Below are 22,795 nucleotides of genomic sequence, written 5' to 3'. Positions count from 1 at the left end.
AATGGCCTCCACACTTCTTAATATAGACGATAAGGAAGAACTGGCGATGCATTGCTGTTTTCCATCTCACACAGTATCTATCTGGCCATTAGTTGTTGCCTAACTCTCTTTTTGGTTTTTTTGGCTGCCCTGGGTCTTCCTTGCTGCCCTTTGGCTTTCTCTAGCTGCAGCGAGATGGCTTCTCACTCAGGTGACTTCTCTTGTTGTGGAGTATGGGCTCTAAGTGTGGGCTCAGTGGTTGTGGTACATGGGTTAAGCTGTTCTTTGGCAAGTGGAATCCTCCTGAACTGGAGATGAAACTGTGTCCCCTGTATTGGCAGACAGATTATTGACCACTTGACCACCAGGGAAGTCCTGTTAGCTAAATTTTAATGCTTGATAATACTTGAGTGTACAAAGTTTACAGTTGTAAGTTGATTCAGATCTAGACAGTACTCATGTTAAAGTCAGAAATACAAGTAGAAATGAAATTAGAATTTCATTTAATTCATCTAATTCATTCCCAACTAGAAGGGCTTCCATGGTGGCTCAGATGGTAAAGAATCAACCTGCAATGTAGGAGACCTGGGTCCTATCCCTGGGTTGGGAAGATCCCCTGGAGGAGGGCCTGGTAACCTAGCCCAGTATTCTTGCCTGGAGAATCCCCATGGACAGAGGAACCTGGAAGGCTACAGTCCATGAGTTTGCAAAGATTCAGACATGACTGAGTGATTAAGCACAGCACAGAATTTTTCCAGTAGGACAAATATGAAGCAATTAGAAAAAAAAAATTATGCTTAAAATATATCATTTTATCAGAGATAATTATATGTTTATATGGATAAGTGGAAAAAAAAAGTCTGAAAAAAAGCCTTTTTACCTCCAACAAAATCGAGAAATACATTACCACTGAGTTTGAGGTAAAAGGAAGAACTCAATATGAATTTAAAATTGAAGATCAATTAATTTCAACTTACATTACATTATAACTCATACTAGTTTCCTAGAAAATTGAACTAAATATTTCATAATCATTATCTTTGATTTGAACAGAGAAATAATTTACTATTATTTTTCCATTAATATGTAGTCTTACATTCCAGGTTAAAAAGAATCTTTTAATATCCACTCACTCACTCAGTTTTCTGTACTAGGCCAATTATCCATATCCTTGGCTTTAACAACCCTTAAATAGCTATAAAAATATGAACTTGAAAACCATCAAGAAAACAAATCAAATATGAACCTGAAAAGTAGACATGTGTAGAGTCTGAATTAGCGTTTTTACTCCAAGGGGCTTCCCTGGTGGCTGTGACAATGGAGAATCTGTCTGCAGTGCAGGAGACCTGGATTCAATTCCTGCATCGGGAAGATTCCCTGGAGAAGGGAATGACAACCCACTCCAGTATTCTTGCCTGGAGAATTCCATGGACAGGGGAGCCTGGTGGGTTCAAGAATTAGTTTTAGAGTCTAGAAGCCCTAATCTTTCATGCAGGGTATCTTCATCAAGAAATAAGACCACCAATGAAAACCATGAAATTGAATGCCAAATTTTATGACTATAGATTTAATATAGATGCATAGATGTAATTTTTTTCTGAGTAGAGGAACTAAGTTTTTGCTATCTGCTCTATGGTAAAAGAAACAAAAGAAAATAAAAACTAAGGGTAAAAATTAAAGCAGAATAGTGAAACACACAATTTAAAGTTCAAAACCCTCTATTTAACTCCCTTTCATATTACTTTGCTTATAATAAAACTGATTGTAGTTTCTTTCCAATATATTTAAGACGATTACATGAGATAATATATGTGCATTGTTGTTTGTTGTTTTTTAGTCACTAAATTATGTCGGACTCTTTTGTGAACCCAAGGACTGTAACCCGCCAGTCTCCTCTGTCCATGGGATTTCTCAGGCAAGAACACTGCATGGGTGGCCTTTCCTTCTCCAGGAAATCTTCCTGAACCAGGGATCAAACCCTCATCTCCTTCTTTAGCAGCCAGGTTCTTTACCACTGAGCACCAAGAAAGCCGCAATATATGTGCATGCTGCTGCTGCTGCTAAGTCGCTTCAGTCGTGTCCGACTCTGTGCGACCCCATAGATGGCAGCCCATCGGGTTCCCCAGTCCCTGGGATTCTCCAGGCAAGAACACTGCAGTGGGTTGCCCTTTCCTGCTCCAATGCATGAAAGTGAAAAGTCAAAGTGAAATCGTTCAGTCGTGTCTGACTCTTAGCGACCCCATGGGCTGTAGCCTACCAGGCTCCTCCTTCCATGGGATTTTCCAGGCAAGAGTACTGGAGTGGGTTGCCATTGCCTTCTCCAACATATGTGCATACATTTTTTAAAACTTAAGTTACAAGATGAACATCAGTTACATTTGTACTTATCAAGTAATTTCCAGACACCTCCTGGCTAAAAATCCAAGGCATAAAACAAGCAATATTTTAACACGTTCAATGAAGGCTTTTAAAAAATGGTCCACATTCAAAAAATCATTTTTTAAAAAAAGGATAGGTAAGCTAAGATAGTGCTATTTTATGTCTCATTATGGCACTATATTTAATAAAATATAACTAAGATTATATTAGTTTATCATTTGAACAGAATTAGAATGAAGTTGATCTTTATACTTTTTCATTATTCAAAAAAATAAAAATATTATAAAGATTATTATTTCATTTCAGAAGTATAAAAGTCTTTTTTTTCCTCACAGAATATATTCCTTTTTATTACAGAACTTCATTCAAAGCCATCTATCCTATTTCTATTGGATTGGATTATCTCACAAAGCAACCAGAAATCAATGGACATGGGAAGATAAGTCAATACCTTTTCTCAAATTGTAAGTCTCTAGAACAGATGGTAATTAATAAGTTCCATATTCTAGTTTATATTTTGAAAACTATATAAGAAAGTTCAGATATTCAATATTAGACATATATGCATACATATATGAGCATATACAGGTGGTAGAGAATCTGCAGGCAATGCAGGAGACTCGGTCTGATCCCTGGGTCAGGAAGATCACCTGAAGAATGACAACCCATGGCAATATTCTTGCCTGGGAAATGCCATGAACAGAGAAAGCTGACAGGCTACAGTGCATGGGGTTGTAAATATTGGACGTGACTTAACAACTGAGCACACACATGGCCATTTGCATGTACATACAGATACACACATACAAAAAAGTTAAGAAAATGAGTATATGGAGAGAGGGAGGCTTTTCATCTTGATTGTTATAATCCTCATAAAGTATACTTTAGGAAAAGCTAAGGCACCAAGGGATAGTTTCTTAAAGGAAAGAGAACATACACACACACACACACACACACACACACACACATATATATATATACCTTAAATTTGGAACAATATTTCATTGCCTGCATTAGTGAATATCTATTTTACATTATTTCTATGCTTTTATTTTATGTTAAGTGATTGGAAAGAGTCAAACAAGGGAAACTGTGTAAGTATTCAACCAACGCAAGTGGCTGCTTCTGACTGTTACAGACTCATACATTTTACCTGGGATTTAATGCTAAGAATAATGTCATTATTCTATACCAATTGTATATACATTTGCTTGATTCCTTACATTTTAGCAGAAAGACAGGATACTGACTGGAAAGAAAATAAATAGTACCTTAAATCAGATCTATGTTTGTGACCTACACCGCAAGTAATAGCTTGAGTGCTCTCTGGCAAGTCCAAACTTCTGGGTGTGTTTCTATATTGCAAAGGAGCTGTACCATTTTGTATTCTATTAGCAGTATATGACAATTCCATTTGCTTGTGTCCTGCCAACATTTAATACTGGTAATCTTTAAAATCATTTTTCATAAAGGTGTGGTATAATAAACATGTGTTTATTTTGTGTATATCTAATGAATAAATGATGTACACTATATTTTCATATGATTCTTTAATTACAGATCTCCTATGGTAAAGTACTGATTAAAATATCTAGCCTATTTTTATTGGTTTGCTCATTTTCTTATTGAACTTTGAGAGTTCTTTGTATATTTTGGATGCTAATATTTTATCAGACATGTGATTTATAAATATTGCCTTGAAGTATACCTTGTAATCTCCTAACATTGCTTTTCAGGTCTAGATGAGCAGAAGTTTGTAACTAGATGAAAGTGAAAGTCGCTCAGTTGTGTCAGACGCTTTGCGACCCCATGGACTCGTCCATGGAATTCTCCAGGCCAGAACACTGGAGTGACCAGCCTTTCCCTTCTCCAGGGGATCTTCCCAACCCAGGGATCGAACCCAGGTCTCCTGTAGTGCAGGCAGATTTCTTATCAGTTGAGCCACAACAGAAGCCCAAGAACACTGAAGTGGGTAGCCTATCCCTTCTCCAGGGCATCTTCCTGACCCAGGAATCAAACAAGGGCCTCCCACATTGCAGATGGATTCTTTATCAGCTGAACTCTCAGGGAAGCCTTGTAACTAGATGAAATGAAATTAATAAGGTTTAAATTTACATTTTTATATTTAAGAAATTTTTAATTAAGAAATCTTTAATTAACCTGAACTTGAAATTTTTTCTCCTATGCCTTCTTCTAGAAGCTCTAAGTTTACATTGAATTCTATATTCCATTTCAAATTAATATTTGTATATAGTGCAAAGTATGGATTGAATTATTTTTAACTTTTTTATTGGCAAAGAGATGTCTAGTTATTTCAGCACAGCTTTTTAAAAAATTTTACTCTCTGTTGAATTATCAGGATATTTTTGTCAAAAATCAATTGACCCCTTGTGCATGGATCTATTTCTAAAATCTTTACTCTGTTTCATTGATCTGAATATCTGCCTTCTTTCACCAATATCTTGATTATGTGAATTTATAGGAGTCTTGAGTGATGTTGAGTTCTCCTACTTTGTCTTTTTCAAAATTGCTTTGACTTTTGTTTTCAAAAGAAAAAAAATTATTTAGTGACCATTTTTATTATAATTTCATAATCCAATAAATAAAATCTTAGCTACTTGAACAAAATGACTGATTCTCAGATCAGTTCAGTTCAGTTGCTCAGTCTTGTCCAACTCTTTGTGAACCCATGGACTGCAGCACGCCAGTCTTCCCTGTCCATCACCAACTACCAGAGCCTACTTAAAATCATGTCCATCGAGAAGGTGATGTGATCCAATTATCTCATCATCTGTTGTCCCCTTCTCCTCATGCCTTCAATCTTTCTCAGCATCAGGGTCTTTTCAAATGAGTCAGTTCTTCGCATGAGGTGGCCAAAGTATTGGAGTTTCAGCTTCAGCATCAGTCCTTCCAATGAATATTCAGGACTGATTTCCTTTGGGAGTGACAGGTGGGATCTCCTTGCAGTCCAAGGGACTCTCAAGAGTCTTCTCCAACACCACAGTCAAAAGCATCAACTCTTCAGCACTGTTTTCTTTACAGTCCAACTCTCACATTCATACATGACTATTGTAAGTTAGAGGTAGGAAATACATAAGAAGAGCGTGAAGATTTTTTTAGTTCTAGAAAATGGAGAAGTACTTAAAATGATTCAATTCAGTTCAGCTCAGTCACTCAGTCATGTCTGACTATTTGCAACCTCAGGAACTGCAGCACGCCAGGCCTCCCTGTCCATCACCAACTCCCAGAGTTCATCCAAACCCATGTCCACTGAGTCAGTGATGCCATCCAACCATCTCATCCTCTGTCGTCCCCTTCTCCTCCTACACTCAATCTTTCCCAGCATCAGGGTCTTCTCCAATGAGTCAGCTCTTTGCATCAGTGGCCAAAGTACTGGAGTTTCAGCTTCAACATCAGTCCTTCCAATGAACACCCAAGACTGATCTCCTTTAGGATGGACTGGTTGGATCTCCTTGCAGTCCAAGGGACTCTCAAAAGTCTTCTCCAACACCACAGTTCAAAACCATCAATTCTTCAGCACTCAGCCTTCTTTGTAGTCCAACTCTCACATCCATACATGACCACTGGAAAAACCATAGCCTTGACTAGACAGACCTTTGTTGGCAAAGTGATGTCTTTGCTTTTTAATATGCTGTCTAGGTTGGTCATAACTTTCCTTCCAAGGAGTAAGCATCTTTTAATTTCATGGCTGCAATCACCATCTGCAGTGATTTTGGAGCCCAGAAAAATAAAATCAGCCACTGTTTCCACTCTTTCCCCATCTATCTGCCATGAAGTGGTGGGACCAGATGCCATGATCTTAGTTGTGTATCATGTGTAATCTTGTGTAAATCAGTGTGTAAATGTCTACAAAATAGAAGTTTAATATGTTTTTTATTTTTTAACTTTTTTTTAAAATAGGAGGAACATTGCTTTACAATGTTTTATTGGTTTCTATCATACAACAATGTGAATCAGTCTTAAGTGTACATATATATGTTCCTTCCCCGTTTAATCTTCCTCCCATCCCATCCCACCCCTCTAGGTTGTCGTAAAGAACCTAGTTGCGTGCTTCCGATTTTGATTGACTTAAAGTCATAGAGCAATTAAGGGAGAAAAGGAATCGTCATAATGTTTAGATTTTCAGTTTAGGAACATAATTTATTTATCAAGCTGTCTTTTTCAACTTTTCTCACTAGTATTTTATAGTTTCCAGCAATTAAATAGTGCACATGCTTTGGTACATATATAGTATCAACTTAATGTTTTTGATACTATTGCAAATGGTACTTTTTGTTTATTTCAATTTTCAATAATTTAATTGTGTATATGGAAATATCACTGATTTTGATATGCTGCTCTATCTGAAACCATGTTTAACTTACTGATTAATTTTAGGAGGAGTTCGGAGACACTTTGGAATTTTCTGTGCAGACAATTATGTCATTTAGTAAATAAACAAAGTTTATTTTCTTTTCTCTGTCCAATCTATATGACTTTTTACAATAGAGAAGTAGAGTCAACAGATGTAGCAAACGAATTTATGGTTATCATGTAGAAGCAAAGTAAAAAGCAGAGACATTACATTGCTGACAAAGATCCCTATATCAAAATTATGGTTTTTCCAGTAGTCATGTGAGTGTTGGACCATAAAGAAGGCTAAACACCGAAGAATTGATGCTTTTGAACTGTGGTGTTGGAGAAGACTCTTGAGAGTCCCTTGGACTGCAAGGAGATCCAACCAGTCCATCCTAAAGGAGATCAGTCCTGGGTGTTCATTGGAAGGACTGATGTTGAAGCTGAAGCTCCAGTGCTTTGACCACCTGATGCAAAGAAGTGAATCGTCTGAAAAACCCTGATGCTGGGAAAGATTAAAGGCAAAAGAAGAAGGGGATGACAGAGGATGAGACCGTTGGATGGCATCACTGACGATGGGCATAAGTTTGAGCAAGTTCCAGGAGATGGTGAAGGACTGGGAGAACTGATGTGTTGCAGTCCATGGGGTCTCAAAGAGTCAGACACGACTGAGCAACTGAACAACAGAGAATGAGAGGGAGGGATAGCACTGACGTGTACACATTACTGTATATAAAATAGATAACTAATAAGAATCTGCTGTATAGAAGAGGGAACTCTATTCAATATTCTGTAATGGCCCATATGGGAAAAGATGCTAAAAACAGAGTAGATACAGGCATGTGTATAACTGAATCACTTTGCTGTACACCTGAAACTAACACACGTTGTAAATCAACTAGAATCCAAAAAAAATTTTTAAGAAAAAAATATGTCTGTGTTTCTTTTTCAATATGTGTCTTTCTTAAATATTTGCTTTTGCTCCTAACGCAAAACAAAGCAAAATGTGTCCTCCCAAATATATGTTAATGAAGTAAGGGTCTGTTTACATCACAATGCCTTTTCATAACATAGTACACTTCAAAGTGCACAGTGTTCAGTGAAGACTGTGGAGTCAATGACACCCATCTTTTTTCCACATGACATACTATGAATATATGTTAATTTCTGATTTATGAGATTATTTTAAATAAACAAATACAAAACTGATATCACTGAATCTCATAGTATCAATACACAAATATTTTAAAATTTTTAGATGAACTTGCAGATGACTAATTCCAAATATTGACACCACCCTTATGGGAGAAAGTGAAGATGAACTAAAAAGCCTCTTGATGAAAGGGAAAGAGGAGAGTGAAAAAGTTGGCTTAGAGTTCAACATTCAGAAAACTAAGATCATGGCATCTGGTCCCATCACGTCATGGGAAATAGATGGGGAGACAGTGGAAACAGTGTCAGACTTTATTTTGGGAGGCTCTAAAATCACTGCAGATGGTGATTGCAGCCATGAAATTAAAAGATGCTTACTCCTTGGAAGGAAAGTTATGACCAATGTAGATAGCATATTAAAAAGCAGAGACATTACTTTGCCAACAAAGGTCCATCTAGTCAAGGCTATTGTTTTTCCAGTGATCATGTATGGGAGTGAGAGTTGGACTGTGAAGAAAGCTGAACACTAAAAAATTGATGCTTTTGAACTATGGTGTTGTAGAAGATTCTTGAGAGTCCCTTGGACTGCAAGGAGATCCAACCAGTCCATTCTAGAGAAGATCAGTCTTGGGTGTTCATTGGAAGGACTGATGTTGAAGCTGAAACTCCAATACTTTGGCCACCTCATGTGAAGAGTTGACTCATTGGAAAAGACTCTGATGCCTGGAGGGATTGGGGGCAGGAGGAGAAGGGGACGACAGAGGATGAGATGGCTGGATGGCATTACCAACTCAATGGGCATGAGTTCGAGTAAACTCCGGGAGTTGGTGATGGACAGGGAGGCCTGGCGTGCTGCGATTCATGGGGTCACAAAGAGTCAGACACAACTGAGCGACTGAACTGAACTGAACTGAACTGAATACCAAATCCAGGATGAGTATGGTCTTCCCTCATAGTTGAGTTGATAAAGAATCTGCATGCAGTGCAGGAGACCCTGATTCAAATCCTGCGTTGGAAAGATCCATTGGAGAAGGGATAGGCTGCCCACTCCTGTATTCTTGGGCTTCCCTTGTGGCTCATCTGGTAAAGAACCTGCCTGCAATGAAGGAAACCTGGGTTCAAATCCTGGGTTAAGAAGATCTCCTGGAGAAGGGAATTCTACAGTGTTCTGGCCTGGAGAAATTCATGGCCTGTATAGTCCGTGGGATCCCAAAGAGTTGGACATGACTGAGAGACTTTTGCTTTCACTCACTTTCACTTTCAATACAAAATAAATTACTGTGGAGTTTGAAAGTACTAGTAAATAAAGGAATAAAAACCCATATTTTTCCTGAAAAATATTTTTATGACCTATAAACATTGCCAGAACTTTGTTTCTCATAGCTTAGGATTGATTCTTGGGTTTGTAAATGTCTTAATATTTTACCATTTAGTTACTTTGTAATTTGAGAAATTCGGATTTGAATAATCATTAAATAATGATAAAATGGATAAATATACTACCATTTAATTTTCAGCAAATATTCTCCCTCATACAATGCCAAATTATAGAGTAAATCCTATAATAGATAAAATAACTTCCAGGCAATGTTTTTTCATTTAGTTTTATTCACCATTGACTACTTGTATTATATGCACAAAAAAACAAATTTACAAAAGCAAACTGGATTTATGTTGATAGAAACCAAACCATTTAAACTTTTATATTACATTGAATTTGCAGATGAGGGAATGTGAACATTGGAAATTTTATTGCTAACCAGGCAGGTATTACCAATAGCTGTGGAGAAACCAACCCCCCCTCCGTCACACACACACAATTTAGCATCAAAAAATGAATTAAATATTTCCCAAAACATCTGGAGACATAAAGATTATATTCTGCATAATATATTTTGACCCACTTTCATTTTGATGCATTATTGTCCTCATCTGTAGTTAACATTAATATTAATTAACAAGTACCTCAAGGTAAATTATTTCCTGCAACAATCCAGAGCCCTCCAAAATTTCTACATAGCTTACCTATAGCAAGTTCTCCTGTGTTCCTCTTTGTTCAACAATGTGACAGCAGAATTACATGCCCACACTGCCTGATAACATCTGTGTCTGTGCCTTGAGATTTCACCAATTGGAGGACAACTTGCTCAGAACACAGCTAGGACGAGCTCTCTCAGCTGGCCTTTCATCTCTGCTTTAAGAGTAGGAGGTCCGTGTTGATACTTATGACTGGCTTCAGAGACATGATGTCAGAAAAAGATAGCCAATGATCAAATAACATTCAATATTCCCACTCAGAAAGTTTCCAGGGGTTTCAGTATCTCATTTACTTCACACTCTGTCAGACAAGAATCATAGAGAATTAAAATGCCAAATTTTATCATCATCTCATAGATCAAACCAAACATGAAATTTAGCAGCCAACATAAACTTTAAAAAATCAAAGTCTCTTCAGACTCATGAGGGTAGGAAATAGTCAATAACTAAATTCAAAACCTCTAAAAATAGATTAGTTGATGATTTATAGATAAAAATAAAAAATATCAAATTGTACATAATATCACCCTAAATGTTTAAGCACATACTGAGGATAGGCAAACTGATTGACACAATATAGTAAATATATGCAATATTGGGTTGACTGGTTTGAATAATGGCAGATTTCTTTGTCTTTTTTGTGTTCTCTTTAAATTGTCTGAGGAAACAGACATTGGCTTCCAATAAAAATGGAAACTATAATTGAAAAGCTTAAAATGTTTAGTGGCTTTGAAAGTTGCCCACTAAAAGCATCAGAATCAAAATGATCTGTTCCACTAGATACCCTTGACTGAACACCTGTCCTCCTCTATCAGGGATGGTTGTCCTCTTCAATCGAGTGTGCAGCTAGGAGAGGAACACACATGGAATGATGAGGGAGGAAAGGGCCACCCACATAGCCAGCCAGATCAACTGAATCATCCCCAGAGATTAGTGGAGTGACAGAAGTCAAAACCAGATCATTCTCACATCCTCCAGATATTTTCTGACTTTCTCTTTCATGTCATCATTTACCCATTGGTTCTTAGTATCATGTTTGTAGTATCTATGTAATTATCATTTTTTTTTTTCTTTTCCTTTCTGTGGTTTATTTCCAGTTACATACAGTTGTGGTCAGAAAAAATGTTTGAAATAATTTCTATCCATTCCATTTCCTGAGGCTGGTTGTGTGTCCTGGAGTGTGATCTATCCTTGAGAATGTTTCACGTGCACTTAAAAACAAAGTGTGTTCTGGGGTTTTTGTATGTAAACAGTCCTGCAGACATCATTTAAGTTCAACTGTTCTATTGTGTCATTAAGAATCTCGGTTACCTTATTGATTTTACATCTGGCAGATCTGTCCAGTGATGTCAATGTGGTCTTAAGATCTCCTACTATTATTGTATTCCCTTTAATTTCTCTTTTTATATCATTAGTGTTTGTTTTATGTATTTAGGTGTTGTCATTTCCTATACTAGAGGAACTTCCAGACCCAGGGCTCAAATTCATGCCTCTTGTGTCTCTTGCATTGATAGGCAGATTCTTTAGACCGGTACCACCGGTCTAGGAAGCCATTAATATACTAGAGTCATATATTAGCAAATGTAATATCTTCTTTGTGTATTGATCCCTCTATCATTATACAATGTTCTTCTTTATGTTTCATTATGAGCTTTCCTTTAAAGACTATTTTGTCTTATATGAGCATTGTTACATGTCCTTTCTTGTCATTTTCATTTGAATGTTCTATTTATCTTGTGGTTTAAGTCTTCTCTTCATCTTCTTGCCATTGTTTGATTAGGTGATATTTTTAAAAATTATCTTTCCTTGAACTGTATAGTAGTACTTGAATCTATGTTGTTACATCAAATATTCCTAGTAAAATCCAACTAGTCATGATTGGAGGATGAATTCATGAATGACATAATAACTATTTATTTAATATTTCAACTTATGAATATAGTGTTCTTATTTTGTTCTTTCAAGGGCATGTTTTTTTGTCAGAGAAAGTCTGGAGATTAAATTTTTTATATCATAAGAATAAAACTGAATATAAGAACTAGGGCAGAGAAAAGAAGTGGTATTTTGAAAATGATGGCCTTTGTTCCAGACACAATATTGTTGGAAATGTAGCAATTCTGCAGAATAATTAGTGACAAATATCCTCAAATAGCTGTTGAAAATGGGATTATGATTTTTAGAACTTTTTCTATGACAATAGAAGTGAAATAACAATGCATGTGAAGGAAAGGTGTATCCACTGCCAAGATTTAGCAACCTAGTTTTAAAAATAAAACTTGTGGTATTCTAAGTTTTCCGTGTATGTAACTGAGATGGAAACAAGATACCTGTATAGGTGATTAAACCTCCACTTCCTCAGATCTTATAGAATATGATAACAATTTCTCAGAGGCATTTAAAAATGGAAAATATAAATAACACACTTAGAGATCCATTTGTGCTTTTAAATGCAGCCCAAAGTCTCCTATTTTCTGGAGGTGTGTGATGAGCTACACTCTCTTCAACTAGCCTAAGTGTGAGAATTTCCTGTTCAAACTTGAAGTGACACATTGATGACAAATCAACTTTTTCCACTCTTGCTTCACTCTGAGCCTTCACAGGGCAGTCTGTGAAAGTCACAGACATTGCTTATTCTTGTCCTGGATTTATGTTTTTAAATTTCTCCTTTTGTTATCCAGCTATAGCAGGCCTCTTTTATGAGAGTAACCTGACCTCCCTACTAAAGGATGCACGACTTTCTGGCCAACGGAAGGTATGTGTCTCTCCTCTCTTGTCTCTCTATTAGACCATCGAACTTAGTGGCAACTAACGAATGTTAAATGTGATGCAACTGAAGTACAGTTTATATACGGCAAAATCAAAGTAGAACATTGATTTTTTAAAAAACAATTTGAGGTAAAAAGCAATAATAAGGTATCAAATATGATGGACCATCTCCAAGAATTAAAATTATTGTCTGTAGAAAGTTACTCAAGTGCATACACATGGCATGAATGGGTTTGTATATAATATTAAGTGGAACCCAAAGACCTCATGACAGGGAACAATTAGTTTTGGATTTTATGATCAGTAGGAGGTAAGATTTTTGTACAATAATATGTGAATATATTTGTGCTCAAACTTTATAAATAGATTCTTGGAAAGGAACTCATTGTATAGAAAAGGTCAAACATAATTCCTCATACATGTATTAGATTGAATGCAACAATCCAAATTTTTAATAAAAATCAAATTGAGGTAACATCCTAAAGGCTAATTTAAACTTAATTGTAAGTAATGAAAGCATATTTTTAAAAAATCACTTCATATAAATGATATGCTAAACTAATTAAAGATGCTAACTCATATAAATCATAAATAGTACCATAAAAATGATAACTAAAATAATAATTAAAACTGATATTTATTGAGAACTTATAAATGCCAGGTTGAGTGTTCAATGCTACCTGCACTATATATTACATAACCTTATTTCCATTTTAGATTATAATATGATACTAGACACTAAATAACTTTTTGAAGGTCACATTTTGTCAATTTAAAAGCTGCAATTCATTTCCAGATATTTCTGACTACTGCATCAACTGTCTCAATTATTGTTATGTTATCTGGATTTTTCATAAGTAATCACCATCACTTATACAACTAAAATGATCTTTACTAACTTTCACATCTATAGGATCTTTCAAACCAACGGTGTCTTCCATAAATCACCTATACCTGTTTTTCATTTTGTGGGTTCAGATATTAGCCATTAAATCACTTATCAACAACTTTTATAAAATAAGTATTTTTTAGTCTTTTTCTGTTGTTTTATTTTTCATAATGTTTAGTTTATATATGATTAGTGTGTCATGTGATATTTTACAAAATATGAAACATTTCCTCAATTGTTAATGATTTCTCAGAACTCCTCAACCATTCAAAATAAAGACTTTTAGGCACCACTTTTCATTGACCAAAGTCAGTCACCAAATAGTGTAATTTAGTGCAGGAGATTGTTGTATATGCCAACATTCTCTCCTCATCTTTAAAACACTTAGTCTTTAAATCATTATTAAATTTCAAAATTACCATAAATATAGGTGAATCTCCCTTGTTAATAGAACATTTTAATTTTAATACAAGCATTATGATGATTTTAAAATATTTCTGTGGAATCTGACTTCAGTGAGGATATTATTAGCCACAAACTTCTTTACTGCTCCCTAATTTATTGCTTTTCATTGTTTCAACCAATAATATATTGTCAAATACAGAATATCTTTTGTAAAAAGTATTCTTTCATGAAAGGCTTGTTTAAAGTACTGAGGAATTTAGAAGCACGTTTTATGTTTGTTCAGCTGCAAAGTGAACATTAAACTCTTTGCCCCACCCATCTTATTATACTAAGGTTCTTATCTCATCTACACCACTTATTCCTCAGTTCACTTAGAGCATGGTCCTTGACCTCACTCAGCTGCAAAGATGAATAACCAAGGAGCAACTTATGTAGAACTGAAGGCAGTCAAGAGCTCAAAGAGACAGCAAATGCAACCTAAGATTTCTAAAAGTTCCAGTTCAATAACTGAGCAGGAATTAACCTATGCAGAACTAAATCTTCAAAATGCTTCTCAGAATCTTCATGAGAATGACAAGAACTACCACTCCAGAGGTAAACACTTACTAGTCACACAAAGAAACTGTTCTAGGATGTGCAGTTGGGGTGCAGAGGTGTGGAGGAGGAGCAGGGGAGAAACTCACATATTTCTCATTTTGAGGAAGGGAGCTTAAAGTTGGTTACGGTATTCTAACATGAAATTGGAAGACTACTTTTATTCTGGCATTGCTATAATTTGGAGTCTTTGATCAACAACTCATTCACCATTATATTCGCTGAAAATGCAATATATGTTAGAGAAAGACCACAGTGGTAGAAATGGGTTGGGGTCCAAGTTTATATCCATAAATCCCTGTTCATATGGGTTCCCGTGTATATAAAATCTAGCCGACTGTCCCCAGCACTCCTTCACTCCTTTCTCACTGTCTCCCTTTATCTCCCTGCAGGTTCACCATCACCTCCAGAGAAGTGCATTGCTGGGATCCTGGGAATCATCTGCCTTGTCCTCATGTCCACTGTGGTGACAATGATCGTTGTTACTCCCTGTAAGTACATTTTTGAAAAAACTATAAGGGGACTTTTCACTTTAATGATGGTCAGTTCTCTAAACTTTTCACAATATTATAGAATGTGTCTATCATTAAAACACATGCAGTTAGACTAAATGCAGAATGTTACATGGAATTTGTGAAATACATACAACACAAGACAATTACAGAGAGTATGTATATGGATATTCTGATTTCATAACTCAAAAGCATGCTTTAGGAGATTGAAAGATCTTACTGAGAAACACAAATTAATTTTTGAGATTGGTAAGGGGTGGTAAAATCTACTCCTTTAGGTTTTTAAAATTTTTTTTCCACCAAATCTTCATTACTCAATTAATTTTTCTTGGTAAAATCAGCTTTATTCCAGACTACTCTAATCCTAAACAATAAACTGAATTTCAAACTCACAAACTGAAATCATTATGATTTATTTAGAGCAATGTTAATTTTTATAATGATTAATTTTGTAGCTACTCTAATACGGGAGCAGAATAACTCCTCTCCGATAGCAAGTCTCCAAAAAGGTACATAATGATTTTGAAGCTCTGATATAAATACAATTTGTATTTTGTCTCTAACTTAGGCTAGTGAAAATAAGAGAAGATTTAGGGGTAGAAGATAAATTACAAAATCGGGCAACAAACTTGCCTAAATAATGATTAAGGGAGAGTGTTTCTCCCTATGCAACAATATGATCACCATATCCATTGTTGGCAATTGACTCCAATTTTTGCCTGCTGTAATATCGTAAAACACAAATAATTTTGCTACTCTAAAATAAAAGCTTCATTTCTTGATTTTTAGGACATGTAAAGAGGAGATATTTTTATATATTTGCTTTATATAGAGACATAAATTGGGGTATGAGAGACTGACGCTGTGAAAGTATGAGTGAGATTTGTTTTATATGTACCAGCCTTGAGGGCATATAGCTATGTTATTTATATACATACATGTTTATATCTATGCATACATGTAAGTTAATTTTTGTTTTTTAAAATTCAAATTGCCTTTGAATAGTAATTCATAATCTCTCTCCAGAATTTCATTGTGGTTGTTGTCCAAAAGAGTGGTTTACATATTCCAACAATTGCTATTCTATTAGTTTGGAAAAAGAAACATTGGATGGGAGTTTGATGTCCTGCTCTACTAAGAATTCTACTCTGCTTTACATAGATAATGAAGAGGAAATGGTAAGATATTAAGCATTGCAAACACTTTATTAAAGGTTTGATTCAGCCAATATTATATTTGTCAGAGTTCACTTGTGTTTTTGAACATATTTATAGTTTGTTTATTTTAAGATCTCTTAATATTCCATTAAACAATGGAATATGACTTTATGATACTTTATTTTCATTTTAAACCATTAATGCACGTTTGGTGATTTCCAGTTCTTCTGCTCCTTGTCAGCAGGTGTTCTGATGGGTCACCTTGTAAGGCTCACCTGGTGTTGCCCACAGGATTCTCTCAACACAGGAGGAAAGGCTGACCTGTGCCACCTCCTACAGTGAGGTTAGGCATTGGGTGTTGGGAAGTTAGAGGCCCAGGTCACTTTCATCTGATGGTGGGGAGGATACGGTTCAGCTCAGTCACTTAGTCGAGTCTGACTCTTTGCGACCTCATGAACTGCAGCATGCCAGGACTCCCTGTCCATAACCAACTCCCGGAGTCCACCCAAACCCATGCCCATTGAGTCAGTGATGCCATGCAACCATCTCATCCACTGTCGTCCCCTATACAGTCAGTTCAACTCTGTCACTCAATCATGTCCAACTCTTTGCGACCCTATGAATCACAGCACGCCAGGCCTCCCTGTCCATCACCAACCCCAGAGTTTACTAAACTCATGAGCATCGAGTTGGTGATGCCATCCAGGCATCTCATCCTCTGTCATCCCCGTCTCCTGACTCCAGTCCCTCCCAGTATCAGGGTCTTTTCCAATGAGTCAACTCTTCGCATCAGGTGGCCAAAGTATTGGAGTTTCAGCTTCAGCATCAGTTCTCCAATGAACAGCCAGGACTGATCTCCTTCAGGATGGACTGGTTGGATCTCCTTGCAGTCCAAGGGACTCTCAAGAGTCTTCTCCAACACCACAGTTCAAAACCATCAATTCTTTGGCCCTCAGCTTTCTTCACAGTCCAACTCTCACATCCATACATGACCACTGGAAAAACCATAGCCTTGACTAGACAAACATTTGTTGGCAAAATAATGTCTCTGCTTTTTAATATGCTATCTAGGTTGGTCATAACTTTCCTTCCAAGGAGTAAGCGTCTTTTAATTTTATGACTGCAATCACCATCTGCAGTGATTTTGGAGTCAGAAAAATAAAATCTGACACTGTTTCCACTGTTTCCCCATCTATTTCCCATGAAGTGATGGGAGCAGATGCCATGATCTTAGTTTTCTGAATGTTGAGCCTTAAGCCAACTTTTTCACTCTCCTCTTTCACTCTCACCAAGTCCCCTATACAAGATGCCCATAATTATTGCTCCCGCACCTCCCACCTTGTTCTTTCATCATGGAGAAGTAATTAGAGATTACAGAGGATTAGGGCTACTGGATAGTCTCAAACCTCTTCACGTTTCTCTTCCCACATGCAGGGTTCTGCTTTCTTGTGTCTTTCATTAGTCCCCGTGTCTACAGTTGAACTAGCAGGGAGTAACAGACAGAAATGATTCTCTGACCCCTTGTCTCGTCCACTGGATTCCACAGAAATAGATTGCTTTGGGGTTTATCTAGTCAAAGAATGGTGTAAGTCTCAGAAAACTAAATCTTCAGCTCTCATGTCACTTATTTTCTCCATTTCATTCCCTTAATTTTCTTCTAAAACTGAAATTCTGAGGAATGTATCATAGTAGAGAAATGCAATGATATACTCACAGTATCCAGAAAAAAGAACGTCACAGCATCTTAATACTTACTTAAAGCCTTGTTATGTTAGTTTTGACATGAGTAAAAACTAAATTACATGAATCAGAATTTTCCTTACTGCACATATTCTATTCAATTACTCCACCTTCTTATTCCTTAGGCTTAATGTTAGACACAATTCACAGCTGTCAATATCCCCAAGTTGATATACTAAGTGTATTCTTTTGTGGGATATGTACAACTAATTTGTATCTTTGTAAGTACTCCCTTTATTAAATGGTCCTCAAAAAAATAATTCCTTATTAACATTGGAAAACTGTGGAACTGATAAGTATAAATGTTTGAATTAATTTTGGATCAAAAGTACACATATGGTTAATATTTATTGCAATATTAAAAATTCCAACTTTCAACTTTTATGATTTTAGTATTACATTTGGATTTTAACATGCTCATTCTATTCAAAGAACTAAGTTCAGTTCAGTTCAGTCGATCAGTCAAGTCCAACTCTGAGACCCCATGGACTGCAGCATGCCAGGCTTCCCTATCCATCACCAACTTCTGGAGCTTGCTCAGTCTCACCTTCATTGAGTTTGCCATCCAACCATCTCATCCCCTGTCATCCTGTTCTCCTGCCTTCAATCTTTCCCAGCATCAGGGTCTTTTCCAATGAATCATTTCTTCACAGCAAGTGACCAAAGTATTGGAGTTTCAACTTCAGCTTCAGTCTTTCCAAGGAATATTCAGGGCTGATTTCCTTTCAGCTTGACTGATTTGATCTCCTTGCAGTCCAAGGGACTCTCAAGAGTCTTCTCCAACACCACAGATCAAAAGCATCAGTTCTTCAGCACTCAGCTTTCCTTATGGTTCAACTCTCACATCCATATATGACTACTGGAAAAATCATAGTTTTGACTAGACGGACCTTTGTCGGCAATGTCTCTGCTTTTAATATGCTGTCTAGGTTGGTCATAGCTTTTCTTCCAAGGAGCAAGTGTTAATTTCAGGGCTGCAGTCACCATCTGCAGTGATTTTGGAGCCAAAGAAAATAAAGTCTGTAACTGTTTCCATTGTTTCCCCATCTATTTACCATAAAGTGATAGGCCCAGATGCCATGATTTTAGTTTTCCAAATGTTGAGTTTCAAGACAGCTTTTTCACTCTTGTTTCACTTTCATCAAGAGGCTATTCCGTTCCACTTCGCTTTCTGCCATGGAGGGGAGGGTGTCATCTGCATATCTGAGGTTATTGAGATTTCTCCCGGCAATCTTGATTCCAGCTTGTGCTTCATTCAGCTTGCCATTTCATATGACGTCCTCTGCATATAAGTTAAATAAGCAGGGTGACAGTAGACAGCTTTGAAATACTTCTTTCCTTATTTGGAACCAGTCTGTTTTTCGATGTCTGATTCTAACCATAGCTTCTTGGCCTGCATACGGATTTCTCAGGAGGGAGGTAAGGCAAGTAAGAAATACCAATTTCTCTGATATTCCAATCTCTTTAAGAATTTTCCACAGTTGTGATCCACACAGTCCAAGGCTTTGGTGTAGTCAACTTTTATGTATTATAGTGTTAGATGTAAAATCTAACATACTCATTTTGTTTAAAGAACTAAAGAGCCTATGAAAGAATTCATCTTTTGACTTGCATTTTAAAAATTAATAAGAATTTTTCATAATGATATTTAACTGAAAATTCTTTATTTTGGGCTAGAAATTTCTGATGTCCCTATCAATTATATCGTGGATTCCAGTCTTTCGTGAAGGTCGTGGTCAACCATGGATGTGGCGAAACGGTTCAATTTTCAAACTAAAGTAAGTTTTTAAAATGAATGCTGTAAAGGAGAGGAAAAATAAAGAAATATTAATAATATGAATACATTTGTTTTCATTGAATATAGAAAGCTGAAGAAGATGTTGAAAGTTAATAAAATGTTGATATAAATGTTCAAAAATAGGCTACTCTGTAGCCCATTTTCCTAATAACAAACTCTTACTGAAATTTTCTTAAAAACATCATTACCCATTTTCAAAATCTTTTATTACAGTTACATAGAAATATTATTGCTTCATGAGTTGTCTTCATAGAATATAACAAACTTATGCATTTTTTTATAACAGTATAACAGACCATTCACCTGATGACCGTAAGTGTGCTGTACTATCCTCATGGGGCAGAAAAGCAGAAGACTGTCAGACTCCAAATGCATATATTTGCAAGCATAAGCTTGAGAATTAAAAAGTAAGTTGGCTGCTGTTGAGCAACTTTATCTTTTATGAAAAGGAAATATTGTTATGATTACATAAATTTTGAAATGAATTATGTTTTATGTTTTAATAATGTTTTCAAAAACTGTTGAAAGAAAACATTGAAATTCTGTAAATTCCTTCAATAAAAATTCCTTCAATAAAAATTCAAAATAAACATAAAGATAAAGGTTCAAAATAAAATAAAAAAATAAAAATTCAAAAAAATTAACTTCAATAGAAAATAAATTAATTTTAAAAACACCGTTGAAATATAATATGCACACCAAAAAGTATAGATATCACTCCTTTTGTGTCTGGCCTTTTTTACTCAACAATGTGTTTATGGCTTTCAAACTTTCTAAAATGTCACGTCTTCTGAGTCTGTTTACATGAAATATCAAAAAATTTGATATTTGAGAACAAGGACCAAAAGTAGCAATTACCAAAAGCTATGGGGAGATGAGAAAGGAAATGACTGCTACTTGAAAAGTGATGAATATTTTCTAGATATTGATAGTGGCGATGGTTATAAACTGTGAACATATTTAAAATCACTGATTTATATAGTTTAAATAGATGGATTTTATGGTGTGTAAATTGTACCTCAATAAATCTCTTTAAAATAAAAACTTCTTGGGACTGCATTTAATATTTAAAATAATTTGTAAAAAGAGTCATCTTTAAAATATTGGCTGTTACAGTCAATATGCTTTATCCTTCCATGAGTTAGGTTTTCTTTAAATTTTCCCTGTCTGATTTTGTGTTTCTCTATTTTGAGATGTTAAATATACTTGGGTGTTTCATAGTCATGATTTTGTAAATGACACTCTTATTTTAAAAATTTTAGTAATTTTTGGTGCAGTAAAGAGTAATATATTGAGGTTTACATGTTGGCCTTATAGTCAATAATTTCTCTGACGTTTTGTATTAAGACCATCATTTCAAATATTTATTCTTATGGATTTTATATGGGATTAGTATATATAAAGTAGTTGTTCATGTCTTTTTTTCCCGTGCAATTATTTTTTTTCTTGACTTATTTTCATAGGCTACAATTTAATTTCCAAAGTTGAATAGAAGGTACAGTAAAGATTCTGTATCTATCTCTTCTTAGTCAAGGAAGAGATTTCAATATTTCATCCTTAAATATGAGATTTATCTTAAGGTTTTTTTCATCATATGTTTCTCATGTGAAACCATAATATTCTCATTTTTCAAACAAATTTTATAATCAATTGATGTTGATGTTACATTTGCATTACTTTCCATCAGTTGGAATGGTAAATGTTTTCTTTGTATAACAATATGAAGTAAATTACCTTTATTTCTTCCATTAAACCAATCTTGCACTTCTGAAATAAAATCACAGTGATCATCTGTGTTGCCCGTTTTCTTAAAAAATCAATGCATATGCTATATCTAGATTAAGCTATGTTTCTTCATCTACATTCACAAAGAGTTTTAACTGAGTTTTCATTTATGTCACATACTTGACAGGTTGTTATGAAAGCTATTATTAGGAAGTATTTCTCTTTTTCTTTTACCTGAAACTTTGTGAAAGAGTACTGCTACATTTTTAAGTGTTATTATTCACTACCAATGCCATCTGAGCATCTAGAACTATTTTGTAGAAAGGGTTATATAATGAACTTAAGGTTTTACAATATATGTTAGGTTTACTCAGGTTTCTATTTGCTGTGCTTTATTTTGGTGATTTGGATTTCAGGATTTTTCTATTTTATATGGACACTAAAATGTATTCATAATATTGCTTTTTATCTGTTTAGTATCTGTAAAAACTATACATTATCCCTTTATTTATTATACATGTAAAAGATTTTATTCCTCTTTAAAAAAAAAAAAAAGTATTTTTGCCTCACCTCATAGCTTTTGGGTCTTACTTCCCCAAACAGGTATTGAACTTGGGCCATCAGCAGTGAAGGCATGGAGTCTTTACCACTGAACCACCTGGAAATTTCCCCTGTTCAATTTTTTTCAGCAGTCTTTCATCCATTTTATTAAATATATTCAGTAAGAATACATTTGGTCTTGTTGTTTCTCCATATTGCAATTTTGTCCTTTGTCTTGATTTTGCACTAATTATTGCTTCCTTTCTTCTACTTCATTTGGTTTTAATTTCACCTAATTTTACCTTTTTCATTTTTAATTTCTTGTGACACAAGCTTGGATTTCTACTTTGTTTCATTTTATTTCATTTGTTAAGTAAGCATATAAGGCAATTAATACTTCACAAGATAGACATTTGGTTTTATATTTATCTAGTAATTCTTATAAAATTTTTGAACATTCATTCATATTCTTGCCTGGAGAATCCCCATGGACAGAGGAGCCTGGCGGGCTACAGTCCATGGGGTCACGAAGAGTCAGACACGACTGAACAACTAAGCACAGCACCCACCTTCCAAGCGCCCAGTTATCAATTTGTCCAGAGGCTAATGCAGTGACACCACTACTATATGCTATGTGAATATACTTGGAAATATGATTTATAGTGTATTTTTCAAGTTTTCTGTTTGCTCTTAGTTTCATTGATCTTTCATATTGTTTTTCGGTCTCTATTTTTTTCCCCTTCAATCTTTGTTATTTCCTTCCATC

The 22,795-nt window shown here is 35.4% G+C and overlaps 1 protein-coding gene across 2 annotated transcripts; it reads left to right on the top strand.

The window, feature by feature from the left end:
- The first annotated feature begins 2,722 nt into the window (after window positions 1-2,722).
- Window positions 2,723-22,217, top strand: LOC136172118 (NKG2-A/NKG2-B type II integral membrane protein-like). 2 transcript variants are annotated; one of them, XM_065941247.1, is made up of 9 exons: window positions 2,723-2,822; window positions 12,582-12,655; window positions 14,330-14,557; window positions 14,950-15,048; window positions 15,525-15,578; window positions 16,096-16,247; window positions 19,644-19,744; window positions 20,051-20,171; window positions 22,093-22,217. In XM_065941247.1, exons 3-8 carry the CDS (start codon window positions 14,371-14,373, stop codon window positions 20,166-20,168), a joined length of 711 nt encoding a protein of 236 aa, XP_065797319.1. In that variant the 5' UTR covers window positions 2,723-2,822; window positions 12,582-12,655; window positions 14,330-14,370; the 3' UTR covers window positions 20,169-20,171; window positions 22,093-22,217. The 2 variants fall into 2 exon arrangements, with proteins under 2 accessions (XP_065797319.1, XP_065797313.1); XM_065941241.1 differs by lacking the exon at window positions 2,723-2,822 and having other exon boundaries at window positions 12,537-12,655.
- Window positions 22,218-22,795: the final 578 nt, after the last annotated feature.

This window comes from Muntiacus reevesi, chromosome 1, assembly GCF_963930625.1.
Source record: "Muntiacus reevesi chromosome 1, mMunRee1.1, whole genome shotgun sequence".
NCBI classification, from domain to species: Eukaryota; Metazoa; Chordata; class Mammalia; order Artiodactyla; family Cervidae; genus Muntiacus; species Muntiacus reevesi.
This window is presented reverse-complemented; position numbering and strand designations above follow the sequence as displayed.

Coding starts and splice junctions, on each gene's coding strand:
- LOC136172118 (XM_065941247.1), top strand. CDS start 14,371: ATGAATAACCAAGGAGCAACTTATGTAGAACTGAAGGCAGTCAAGAGC. Junction 14,558..14,949: donor CAAGAACTACCACTCCAGAG/GTAAACACTTAC, acceptor ATCTCCCTGCAG/GTTCACCATCACCTCCAGAG. Junction 19,745..20,050: donor GGTTCAATTTTCAAACTAAA/GTAAGTTTTTAA, acceptor TTTTTATAACAG/TATAACAGACCATTCACCTG.